The following is a 14,004-nucleotide window of genomic DNA, read 5'->3' as shown; positions in this document are numbered from 1 at the left end:
GAGTTGTGGCTCAGTGGTAGAGCACTTGCCTAGCACGAGGGAGGCACTGGGTCTGATTCTCAGCACTGCATATAAATAAATAAAGGTCCATTGACAACTACAAAAATTAAAATAAATAGATAAGTAAGATAGTGCTGGGGATATGGCTTGGTAGTTGAGTGCCCCTAAGTTCAATCCCTGCTATTCACCCCCTCCCCAAAAAAAGTGTATCATGGCATAGTCGCACATGCCTGTAATCCCAGTGACTCAGGAAACTGAGGCAGGAAGATCACAAGTTCAAGGCCTGCCTCAGCAACTTAATGAAACCCTGTCTCAAAATAAAAAAGAAAAAAGGGGTATAGGTCAATGGTAGAGTTCCTCTCCTGTATTCAATCCCTAGGACCCCCCAACACAAACAAATATATTTGTGTATAAATATGTATGTATGTATGTATGTATTCATGTGTGGACAATAGATGATTTTGTGTTCCATTGTGCCTTTGTGGGGGGGGGGGGGCGTGGTAGTGGTAGTGGTTTTTCCTTTCAAAGTTTCACAAGAGACCTGAATGAAAGTTTGTGAGGAAAAATTGGGGACACTAGTAAAACAATAGAACCAGAAGTTAGCTTAATTATTAAATCTAATGAAGTTAAAATTCCATATATATATTTTAATACTAAAATTTTGTTAAAAGAAACACTGAACTCATGAAAGACTTAGGAGTCCAGAAAAACAGTTGTGATTAAAAGATACTGAAGAGCTATGGCAACTAAATGCAAATGATTCTTGATTTAAGAGTCCTAGATTAAAAAGCATTTTTAATCATATAGGATATTACTGAAATAATCAGAATTTAAGTAGAGCTTGTGTAGTAGATAAAATTATATTCATATAAATTTCTTGGATATGATCACTATAATGTGGTCATGTAAGAAACTATCCTTTCTTCCTAGGAGATAAAATGGTGAAATATTTAGGAGTGCTGCTACATGTTCTATAACATAATTTTAATTTTTTCACCATGCTATATAGATGTTCATTGTACTGGTCTTAGAACTTTTCTGTTAGCATAAGTATCTTAAAGAGTTATGAAAACTCATGCACAGTGGCGCATGCCTACAATCCCAGTAACTTGGGAGGCTGAGGCAGGAAGATCGAGAGTTCAAAGCCAGCCTCAGCCTCAGTAACAGCAAGGTGCTAAGCAACTGAGACCCTATCTCTAAGTAAAATACAAAACAGGGCTAGAGATGTAGCTCAGTGGTTGAGTGCCCCAAAGTTCAATCTCTGGTACCCAAAAAGAAAAAAAAGGAAAAATATTTCATGAAGTTTATAATAGGCCAACATTGGTAAGAATTTAGAAAATTGTTGTAATAGTATTTAATTCAGTTTAAGTTAGTTGTATTTACTGTTTTAGTATAATAACCAAGCCCAACTTTGCAGTCTTAGTCCCAGTATTAAAGCAGCTTGAAAACATGTTATAAGGAGAGTGGTTGGAGTCATTGGGGATATTAACATAGGTTTGACATTTGTTTTCAAGTACTTGTAGAGCCATCAGATGTAAGTGATTTAACCCAAGCAAATGGCTCCAGAGCTAGATTCTCCATTGTGGTAGCTCTGCCATATTGACCACTTGAAGTACAAGTAGTAAAAATTAAGATGTGCTATACATTTGAAATACATCACAGATTAAGTATGATTATTTATAATAAATTCATACTAAGGTCAAAAACTTTATATAAAAAAGGAATGCAAAATATCTCCTTGTATGTTGAAATGATAATATTTTTAATATTTTGAGCTATTCTGCAGATTAGAAGTCTCGAAGTCATATAGCTAAAAAGTGACAGAACTAGACTTTGGACTTACATCTGTCCGATTCCAAAATCTACATTGTTGTAATTCCTGCTATGATCCTTAACTATTGACAATAATCTTCTCATTAATCTAATACCAAATTAAAATGCTATTTTGTTATCTTCATTAAATGTACTTGTTATGATGATTCAAGGTATAGTTTATTCCATCTTATGTTTTATCTATTTTTGTCAACAGTTTTTGCCTGTGTATATGCACATACGAGTCCTGGTTGCTGCATATCTGTTTCAGACAGGGTATGGACATTTTTCATATTTTTGGATAAAAGGAGACTTTGGAATCCATAGAGTATGTCAGGTAAGAATGGATTTTTTTTTTTTAATGCTTTTGTGCCTAACTGTTGGGAAAATATAAATATGGTCATTTTAAGAACATGAATGATTAGAATTTATACAATAGCACTTCACAGTTGCATTTCTGTATTTGGTAATTTAAGATAAATAATTTATTAGGGATAGAAGGAAAATATAATTTAGAGAGTATTTATGAATATATAATAAAAGCACTGATCAACAAGGAACAACATTTTTAATTTAGTTTTGTAGAGATATCCACAGTTACCTGGAATTATTATTATATTCTGTTTTTTCTCTCTGAGAATTTCTGTTTTCTACCTCATGCTAAGTAGTTTCTAACCATTATTTTTATTTATCCTCTGTTGCAACTCTTAGTTATCTTCATGTTTATAAATGAGGAAACTGAGGTTCAGAGAGATTAAATAATCAAATCACATAGTAAGTGGGAGAGCACTATTTAAATCTGCTCAAATTTTGTTGTTTCTTTTTCAGAGTTTTTTTCTTTTTTTTTTTTATTGGTTGTTCACAACATTACAAAGCTCTTGACATATCATATTTCATACATTAGATTCAAGTGGGTTATGAACTCCCAATTAAATCTGCTCAAATTTTGTCCTTTGAGTAACTTCAAACAGGTATCTGAAAGACTGTTATAAAGGCCCCAGGGACATTTTTTCTCTTGAGTAATATTACTTCATAGTTAAAACAACACTGAATTTTAATCCCAAATTGGGTAAAATGACATCATTTGTGTGAAAGGGGCAGGTACGCTTTTTTCGAGGTCATCTAATCTCTGCTTACCTATAGCCCTATGAAGGAGGGTTACTATTTTTCCCCCTACATTTAACAAGGTGGCACTTGTAGCCTGACAACTCAGGCTAGGACTTTGCTGGGACATAGTTAATATAAGGATGCATCAGCTCTTTACAGTGATTGTTTAAAAAAAAAAATTAGTAAAATGTACTGTCATTTGCGTCTTAATACTCTGTCAGAGAAAATCTGTCTTTGCTTTTCACAAATACTTGAAATGTAAACCATTTTCTTCTCCTTTTTAATAGGTCTTATTTCGTCTCAATTTCCTGGTAGTGGTGTTATGTATAGTAATGGATCGGCCTTATCAATTCTATTACTTTGTTCCCTTGGTCACTGTATGGTTCATGGTCATATATGTTACTTTAGCACTGTGGCCACAGATTATCCAAAAGAGAGCAAACGGTAAGTATACTTTCTTATTAATTTCTTTCAGTGTATTAAATTTCTCTTTAGTCACTAAAAGCTATTATTTTTATTAAGTAGTCAGTTTATGTGTAGTTCTCATATTTTGAAATTAAAAAAAATGTTTCTAAAATGTAAGTCACTCACTGTAGAATATAATATAATGTAATATAACACTCCAGAATACTAATTTACATTTATGTTTGGTGTGTGTTTGTTTTTTAAATTTAAATTTTTTGAAACAATTCACGTGTTAATTGAAACAGTTTTCATACTGCCTTGTAAAGAGCCAGAGTAAAAGTAGCTGTAATAGAAAAGGGAAAGCCAAATATGGCTTCAGGCCCCTCTTATCTTGGTTCAATATTAGAACCTTTTATATTTCTTAAATATATTGAGATTTTGAGTAAACATTCACTTTGTAAATTTTTTTGTCAAAGTTTAAAAGCATTAGCATACTTTATCATCTAGACAACCATTTAAGCAGTTATTATCAACCTGTTTTATATATAAGTAACTAAAGTGTTCAAAGGGTTGTCATTTTCAGATTTACCATACCCTGTTATTGATCATGTTCAAAGTAAGGCCAAGGTCATTTATGTAGTGCTTTTTTCTCTCAAGATTATATCTTTAAAATGAAATCTTCCCCTTTTTGGAAAAATAAAGAAATTTTTATTTTTACAAATGTATCTAACTTTCAAATAAATGTTGTGTATCAAAAATATTTTTCCATTGGTGTTCATTATAATAACGAATAATTTTCAAGAAAGAGTTCCATCCTCTGTTAAAGTCTGTTAGTGTCTTTGTGCAGTTTCTATTGTGTAATTTCTCTATTACAAACCTAACATATTAATTACAAACCTAGCATATTAATCAGCTAAACAATCAATATGCCTAAACTTTGAACACATAACTTAAAATATGCATGTTAAAATATGTTTTATGATTAAATCCTAGTTCATTAGAGAGGTTAGGCTCTCTTCTTGAAACTTCAGTGTTATAAGCAATGTTACCTAAGTTATATTCAGCATGAGTTTTTAATAGTACATTGAGCATATCATTCTATATTGTGTTGTATCTTTTGATAATGGACAGGTATAATTGAACCCAGATGTAATTTCTAAATATATTTATAATACATGAACAGCAGGTACATAGGGTATCAGTTATATGTTGTAGCCTCATTCATCACAAGAATCCTCCGCCTTTTTTTCTTTTACTGTAATTTATACTATGTAGTTATATTTTGCATATCCCTATAAGCAGCCTTAAATTATTTTAAGAACTATTAAGGGTATAAATATGTTAAATTAAGAATATTTAATATGCTTTCTAATATAAATTTTTATTTCTTAGTAAACTAAATATTTTCTCTCTTAGGAAATTGTTTCTGGCATTTTGGCCTATTGTTGAAACTAGGCTTTTTGCTGTTATGCATATGTTTTTTGGCATATTCTCAGGTTGGTACAGTCTTTTCAGTTTATATTTTGTAATTTATTTTAAAGTTCAAGTCTATTAAAGTATGTGAGAAGAATCAGAGCTTTTTTTTAGCTTCATTTTTTAATGACTGTAATAAAAGTGTCACTCTGTAGTTGACTACTCAGTATAGTTCTTTTGAGACCTATCTACTTTTGTTACCACTGTTTTTGTTGTAAGAGCAATTTAAAGCTCTTCCTCTGCCAATTGTTCAAGATCCATTTTACTTGACTTTGATCAATCAAACGTTTATTGAATGCCTCTTATAAGACACTCCTCTAAGTGGAAATCAAAATTCTCTTGACAGAATTTGTAACTTAGTTTGTGCATTATTCATTGCATCAAACTGTAACTTGATTTTTCTGTAACTGCACAAAGTAAAATTTTGGCAGTTAGTAAAACCAACTTAGGCGAAGAGAGATTTGTATATGTGTCATATGTTTAATTTATTAAAATTTTTGGTCATCATCCCATCTCTGACCTTATATCCCCCTATTCTGATGGTTGAGATTTTCTGTTATTTTGTCAGGGTGACAGTCTAACTGCTGATTAAATCTACCCCACAGGCATGCTATTTGGGCAGCATGATATTTATAACAAAATATTTTAATTTGAATGTCTATAGTTTTGACACATTCTACAGTTTACTCACATCTCCAGCACTGTTTTATACCTGATTGTGTCAGGTGTAAATACACTGTAGATACATTGTGTATATGTGTGATTCTGCAAGGATGTTTGGGGGAGAGATTTGGGGTAGGAAAGGGAGGATTTTGTACTTATTTTCATACTTGAAAGTACTTAAAACATTTCTATTCTGTGACATCCAGGGTTTTTTATAGGAGATAAAGTAATAAGAAAACAACTGGGCTGGGGTTGTGGCTCAGTGGTAGAGCACTCACCTAGCACGTACAAGGTGCTGGGTTCGATCCTCAGCACCACATAAAAATAAAATATATAAAACAAAGATAGTGTGTCCAACTACAACTAAAAAACAAAATGTTAAAAAAAAAGGAAAAGAAAGCAACAGACAAATGTATAAAAAAAAATAGGTAACAGGAATGACTACATGACATTAATTCATTAATATTCCCAACACTGTGAGCACTTCTAAGGGAAATAAAAGAAAGCTGATTGAATAGAACATATAAAAGGGTTTCCTCAGCTTTAGGTCAGTGTTGACCACTGGATAACAAAAAAGCACATAGTCTAGTGTAGCCCACTATCTTTTTTAAAATGAATGCTCAATAAATACTTGTTTGTTGATCACATAATAAAAGTTTAGATTTTAAATATATCAAATATATTGTCAGATATGCTACACATGTGATCTGTGAGATACATATATCTGTATTTAATATAGATATATATAACATAGCTATGTTTCAGTGTATTTCAGGTTGCAACTCTGTAAAAATTATCCTTAATTTTCTGAGCTGTAGATTTTAATAGAACCTATTTTTAATGTGCTATATGCATTTCTTAATTCTGTGCTTAAGTGAAGAGTATTGCATTTTGTTATAAAGTAATAAAGTTCTTCTGACTTAAGGATCCATCATTACCTAAAATATTATTTTCATTTATTTCCTGTTTTTTAATAACTTTTTTAAAGCCATATGCTGTGGCATTAGGGATAAAAATGGAGCTTTCCTTAATAGAGTTTGTCATCATTCCTTACCCTAGAAATTGAGGGTTTTGTTCTCTTTTTTAAAAGACTTCATTAATGTGCAGGAATGTACCCAAGACTTCTGCCTCTTCATTCCCAGATTTTCCAGCTGTCAGATTACTAAGAGGGTACCATTCACTAACTTGACCAAAGTAAACGTATAAACTGTTTCAAAGGCTAGTAATGGCATTTGGGTAAGGTGACTAATTCAGAGCACTCTTTTAACTCCAGTAGTAAATTATACATTACTAAGGATATTTAGAGAAAGAAACTATATTTTATTTTTTATTTTTTTTTTTAAAGAGAGAGTGAGAGAGGAGAGAGAGTGAGAGAGAGAATTTTTAATATTTATTTTTTAGTTCTCGGCGGACACAACATCTTTGTTGGTATGTGGTGCTGAGGATCGAACCCGGGCCGCACGCATGCCAGGCGAGCGCGCCACCGCTTGAGCCACATCCCCAGCCCAGAAACTATATTTTAACATTAACAATCATTCTTTGGAATAGTATTAACATATTAGTTTAATTATTTTGTATTTTTCTGGTAGATTAGTAAATATTAATTGTTTTGTATACTAGACTAAAAATTTGAAAAGAATAATTTCCTAATTACTACAGTTTTTTAAATTTTTGCAGTGTCAGTAGCTTTATGTGAAATCCAAATCAGTTGAAAAAGCTTTAAGTCATTTTATTAGCCATGGGTAAGTTTATTTTAAAATGAATTTCAAATGAAGTCATATTGTCATATGAAATGAATAGAATTTAAAAATTGTGAATGAACCGTTATTGATCCTAACTTTAGAAAACTAAATTTTACAATAGGCTTACAAAGCAAGTATTGACATATATCATCTTAGCTTAATATTTTTTTGGATTCTTTTCTTAGGGTGCATTTGAGAAGATCTTTTCTCTTTGGCCATTGTCCAAGTGTTTTGAACTGAAAGGGAATGTATATGAATGGTGGTTCAGATGGCGGTTAGACCGTTATGTATGTATTTACTTTATGATATTATGCCTTTTCAAATTATACTGTTACAAAATGATTTGGAGATTTTCTATCTAGTTTTGATTAATTTTAGAATAAAGAAACATTGATTTAGTAAGGCAAAGCAGTCCAAACCCACCCATGCATGGGTGTATTTATTAGCAGGAAAATGTAAAAATATTGTCTATAAAGTATGTGACTTTTGTCTGAGTTATAATTTTAACTTATAGGTGATTCACATATCTATATACACACAAATATACATTTACTAAGTTTCAGTGCATGTCCTAGGTGTTAGTGTGATGAAGTATATATTAAAGAAAGAAGATGTACCACTGGGCTTCTAAGCCTTAATAATGTAGTTTAAAATCCACTATAACTAGTTATAGTGGGATACTAAACTATGTGAAAATGGGTTTTATGGTAGATATATGCAAAGAAGAAAAGCAGTGAGTTGGATGAACTTAAGTTCCATGAACTTAATTTTGAAAGATGGTTAAGATTTAACAGGCTGAGAAAATATAGAACATCTAGTACAGCACTGGAAAATACTAAACAATAAATATTATTTCATTCCTCTTTTCTTTCCATCTTTTGACTCTTTTTTCTTTTTTTGTCCCTTTTTTAAATTGATTTTTTAAAAATGACAACAGAATGCATTACAATTCTTATTACACATATATACCACAATTTTTCATTTCTCTATTTGTATATATAGTATTTTGACACCCAACTCGTATCTTCATACGCGTACTTTGGGTAATAATGTCTATCACATTCCACCATCCTTGCTAATCCCCTGCCCCCGAGACTGAGACAGGAGGATTGCAGGTTCAAAGCCAGCCTCAACAACAATTTCTTTTTTCTTTCAACAATTGTTTTCTTACTATCTATTCTGTGACATTCCTGATTTTCAGTACCTATGCTCTTTCCAATGCATTTCCAAACTGCATAAATAAAAAAATCTTTGCTAAAGTCTCATGGGAGTACTCTACATGATATACCTATCTTAGTCTTTTTGGGTTACCTTAACATCATACCATAGACTGGGTGGCTCATAAACAATTTAAAAATTTGTTTCTCTTGGGAAGTCCAAGATAAGGTGCTGGCAGATTTGGTGTCTGGTGAGGGCCTACTTTCTGTAGACTGCTGTCTTCTAGCTGTGTCCTCACATGATGGAAAAGGCAAAAGGGCCCTATAAGGCATTAATCCCATTCATAAAGGCTCCATCTTCATGACCTTTTCTTATCTCAAAGGGGCTCCTCCTCCAAAACTATCATATTGTGGATTATGTTTCAATATTTGAATTTGGGAAGGGGGACACAAATATTTATTCTATAATAATAATTCACATTGTCTTTGTGTATGTATGTATGTATGTCTTTTTTAAGACTACATACATACACAAAAAAGTTCATGTTCTTTCTGCTCCAACATTTTTTTCATTCTTATGTGCATATACTCCTTTTTAAAAGAATGATTTGGTGGTATTGTTTTTTATTTGACTAAAAGGATCAGTAAAAAATGTTTTATCATTGTTGGGTATATTTAAATTTTATCATGTTTCTTTATGAGATTTTCTTATTACTTTAAAATTTTTAGGGCTGTAGGTATAGATCAGTAACTTAGCATGCTGGGCTCAATTCCCAATACCAACAAAATTTAAATAAGTAAATTGCCTTTGTTACAATTGCTAACTTTAGAAAACTAAATTTGATTCTAACTTTAGAAAACTAAATTTTAGTTGGGATTTTGAGTAAACATTGAGTGGGATTGCTGAAAATGAACCAGGTTTATCTCATAGTTTTTTGTTTGTTTTATTTTTAATATTTATTTGTTTATTTTTATGTGGTGCTGAGCGTCAAACCCAGGGCCTTACACATGCTAGCTGAGCGCTCAACCACTGAGCCACAACCCCAGCCCTTATCTCATAGTTTTGCCAGTCATGTTTGCCTATCTGTTGCTGGTGGTTTTTAACTATCATTGGCTTTATTTTGTTGTTTAAAGTTTTACTTTTGAAGTTTAGCTTCTTGATAGGAATTCCAAATTTTAAAGCTTTCAACCTACTTACTGTTATTAATATAGTTCTTATTAACCAGATATATTTGCTAGGTTTTGAAAGTATCTATTAAAAACAGATTTTCTCTTTTTCAGGTAGTCTTCCATGGAATGCTGTTTGCTTTTATTTATTTGGCTTTACAGAAGCGTCAAGTACTTTCTGAAGGAAAGGGTGAACCTCTTTTTTCAAACAAAATTTCAAACTTTCTATTGTTTATTTCAGTAGTTTCTTTCTTGGTAAGTTTTAAGATGTAATCTTCTCATTTACCAAAATCTTAAGTGGTATAGCAAATGAACTTTAAGATATAGGAACATAATCAGTTATTTTTAATAAGTAGATATATGCTTTTAAAATTCCATTTTTAACCTTATAGTTTCCAAGTGGCACATAAATTCTAAAAAGAATAATTGAGAGTTCAGTGAAATAGGAGTTTCAAAAGTTATAATCAGTTTGGGACAAAATATATTATAAGGTGTTTGACATGAGAGTTCATGTTTGATATCACTGCTTTATGATCATTATTTCCAGAAAAACACAAATCTCTTTTCCCCTGTTTTCTTGTGTGTACAATAAAGTTAGAATATTGATGAATACACCTGCAGATAGGTGGAACTATACTCTTTTAAATGAAGAAAACTATTTAAAAATTGTGAGAATTTCCTGTTTAAGAATTACCTATTTTTATGAACTTATGGGTACATTTTTTGTTGTAGACCTATTCCATCTGGGCTAGCAGTTGTAAAAACAAAGCAGAGTGCAATGAACTCCACCCATCTGTTTCTGTGGTGCAGGTAATTATCTTGATTTAGGGAAAATTTTACTCCTTAATTTTTTATAACAACATAGTCTTTAGAGATAGAGATTTCAATTCAAATTCCAGAAAATGTAGGGAAATAGCTTAATCTTTTCAAGACCTGCCTTCCTTAAAATCTGTCTCAGAATTGTGGTATTAAACATGTGGAAATCGTGTAACTCGGTTTTTGTCACTTAGGAAATGTTAATTCCTAGGCTGGGGATATAGCTCAGTTGGTAGAGTACTTGCCTTGCATGCATAAGGGCCTGCGTTCAATGCCCAGCACCACCAAAAAAAAAAAGAAAAGTTAATTTCCTTCTCATATAAAAACCTGTCCACAAGAAAATTACACCCTAATAGAGATATGGGTCAATAAATATTTAACACTTTTTAATTCATTTAACAATTTTTTATACTATATGTTAGATATTATACCGGGGATGCGGTGGTTACCAAATCAGGCATAGTTTTTACCCTCATGGTGCGTACATTCTTATCATACAGATAGTAATCATACAATAAATACATAAGTCTGAACAGAAATACATAATGCTATAATGGAATATAATAAGGGTATGAGACCTACTTGGGAGTTGAGGGGAAGGTGATCAGGAGCCAGGGATGATTTTCCTGGGAAAATTAAACTGAGAATGAAAGGATGAAGGCACAGTGGGAAGCAAAAACTTAGGCCTTGTAGTGGAGGGGAGCATGGTATATTCAAGGAACTTGAAGAAAGGGCACTGAGGTTGGAACTCAGAGAGCCAAAATCCAGAAAAGTATGCACTTAGTACAGAGATGGAGACAACTAAAATAAGATTGATATTCTGCAGAGGTATAGCACCTCTAGTAGTAAGTACGTTGTGATTAGTATGGGGATGATTAAGTACAGATTGCTTTGGAAACATGTAGAAGTTCTTTCTAACTTATCTTGACTTCAGAGCAGGGTTCTTAGAGGAAATAGTGTCTAAGTTGAAGTCTAAAAGATGAGTAGACCAACCTAGAGGAGCAGGGAGAGTTCCTGGAGAATCTTCTCTTAAGTCTTCTTTTCCATACAGAGACTATTTTGTTTCCTTTAAACCTTTGTAAACTAAGTGGCACCAAGCAGATGATAGATTTTTCCAAATTCAACTGATAATGAAATTTTATACTATATTCAAGTAACATTTTCATGACTTCTATAGACAGTATTAGTAATGCTTTGTATATCATATATCAGCCCCATGACTCACAGGATAGGAGGGAACATTAGCATTACAGTGCACCCATACAGAAGAACATAAGAAAAGCAAAGGGAGAGGGTACCAGCACATAGAATGACACTAATAGAAGCACTCCATCCTCCATATATTCCTGTTTTCACAGTTACCATTTTTATGAGAGCTTTAACTTCTCCATTGCAAACTAAAAGAATGGACTGAAAACATACATTTTGAAGCAAGCACAAGTTACATTGACTGCTACTTCTTTATGTATATATATATTTTTAGTTGGATCAATATGGTCTTTATTTCATTTATTTACTTTTATGTGGTGCTAAGGATTGAACCCAGGGCCTCTTACGTACAAGGCGAGCGCTCTTCCGCTGAGCCACAACCCTAGCCCAACTGCTACTTCTTTTTAAGAAAATTGGTCCCACATTATAAAAGTCAACAGCATCCAAGTAGCTTCATATACTATAGGTTACATTCTATTCCAGACCATATTTCACTTTTTTTGTTGTGTGGTGGTGGTGTGGGGGATTGAACCCAGGGGCTTGTGCATGCAAAGCAAGCACTCTACCAACAGAGCTATATCCCCGGCCCCATATTTCACTCTTACTTTAAGGTGTGAACAGATGTATGTATTTGTGTGTGTGTGTGTGTGTGTGTTTGTGTATTGAGTGTGTATGTGTGTATTTGTATATCATAGGACATTGTGATTATATGTCATATAAGGATGTGTGTGTGTATAATATATATGTAATATAATATATACATATATGCACACACACACACATATATATATATATATATATATATAAAATATGAGGCAGCTCCTTTAAAATTTTAAATATATTAAAGATTTCTAGTATTCTATTGAAACTTATTTCCCTGACCCATCAGAAGGCTTATGTATTAGTCTTGAATTCCAACCTTTTGTGTTTGCCTATATGTCTGGTTAGAAATTTCAGAAAGGGCTTACCTGTATAACAGGTGATTAATCATAAATAATGTATGTTAAATACTTAGCACAGTACCCAGCAAGTGGTAAATAATGGTCAGATTTTAAACATTATCATTATGTTTGTGTTAAAGTAATAATTTTTCAGACCTCACCTTTGTTCTCCATGGTTATTATTTCTTTTGAGTTTCTCCCCCAATGACATTCCTAAGAATATGACACAATGAAAGATTTGAACATACTAAAGAAATGAAATAAATCTTGGAAAATAATAGATTACAGACAGAAAGAAGGGAAGAGTCATGTGACTATTTCCACATTTTCTGTCCCTCAGGCTAATGATTTATATGTGTCAATTTTTCTAGTATTTTATATCACAACTTATGTAATATTTTAAATATAATAGTCTATTAAGTAGTTTTATGTTTGAGAATTCTACTTAGGTCTCACCTTTATGATTTTTTTAACCACTTATGTATACTACCTATACTATTAATTACCTAATGTTTCTTTAAAGGACTTGCAATGTATGCTATAGTAAGTACTTCATATAATTTTCTCACTTAATGGTCACATCACCTTTTCAAAGTTAAATGTATATGTGTCAAATTCGAGAACATAAAGAACAAACTTTTTACTGAAAGGAAAAACTTTATGCAAAATACTTTTTAATAAATATGTTAATGAAATTTACCTGTATGGTTTTCCCTTAGATTTTAGCCTTCATCCTAATAAGGAATATTCCTGGATATGCCCGTTCAGTTTACAGTTCATTTTTTGCTTGGTTTGGAAAAATTTCATTAGAGGTTGGTGCATTCATATTTTGCTTTATCTTTCACAACCAGATATTGTGTATGAGTGTACAATGTGAGTGTGTAGACCTGACACACCTTTTTAAAGCCAAAACTATTTTATTTATAAAATTATGAAAAGACTCAGAACTTTTAAAAACATTAAAGTACTTTAGAATATTTTTAAAGCCTTATTTTAAAATGACTAGATGAAGATAATTTCAAAACATTCTTCATAATGTCTTAAGCATTTGAGCACAAACAAGATACTGAGATCAAAAGAGAAAAATACTCATCCAGATATAAATGAAATCAAGCTGGTGGGATTTTGATTTGTTGTTCATCTCCATAATTAAACATGTTTCTGTAATTCAGATTATTGATGCTTATCATAATAAAATTTACCTTTATTATGATTGAAAATTGTGGGAAAATATTTAAATTCATTACATTTTTGTGAGATGCATAATATAATATTACCTGTGAAGTCAGTTTAAGTAGATATATACTGTATAGTCTGAGTTTTATTATTTAAAACAGAATGTCTTAAAACAATAGAATTTATATCATAATCAGATTAATTTTAATATTATGAAGTTTAAAGTAGGAAAAATTTGCATTCTCAAGTTAGTCTTCATTTTGTTCAGCTTCACTTGTAAGAAAGAGCATACAGAGGTAGGAATTCTGGAGAGTAAATGGCACTGGACTTTTCAGG

At 31.8% G+C, this 14,004-nt stretch overlaps 1 protein-coding gene across 3 annotated transcripts in view; it reads left to right on the top strand.

Annotated features, from left to right (window-relative positions):
- The window catches only part of CASD1 (CAS1 domain containing 1), a 41,700-nt gene that overhangs the window by 26,905 nt on the left and 791 nt on the right, over nt 1-14,004 (top strand). For all 3 annotated transcript variants that reach the window (XM_081283092.1, XM_081283091.1, XM_081283093.1), the window contains 7 exons: nt 2,030-2,149; nt 3,207-3,363; nt 4,741-4,820; nt 7,388-7,489; nt 9,641-9,781; nt 10,259-10,336; nt 13,212-13,304. In XM_081283092.1, coding sequence (XP_081139218.1) covers nt 2,030-2,149; nt 3,207-3,363; nt 4,741-4,820; nt 7,388-7,489; nt 9,641-9,781; nt 10,259-10,336; nt 13,212-13,304 — 771 coding nt within the window. The remainder of the gene's footprint in view (nt 1-2,029; nt 2,150-3,206; nt 3,364-4,740; nt 4,821-7,387; nt 7,490-9,640; nt 9,782-10,258; nt 10,337-13,211; nt 13,305-14,004) is intronic.

Source organism: Spermophilus citellus, assembly GCF_964194105.1.
Source record: "Spermophilus citellus genome assembly, chromosome: 3".
In the NCBI taxonomy this organism is placed as follows: domain Eukaryota; kingdom Metazoa; phylum Chordata; class Mammalia; order Rodentia; family Sciuridae; genus Spermophilus; species Spermophilus citellus.
Note: the sequence above shows the minus strand (reverse complement) of the source record. Positions and strands in the feature narration are given on the sequence as shown.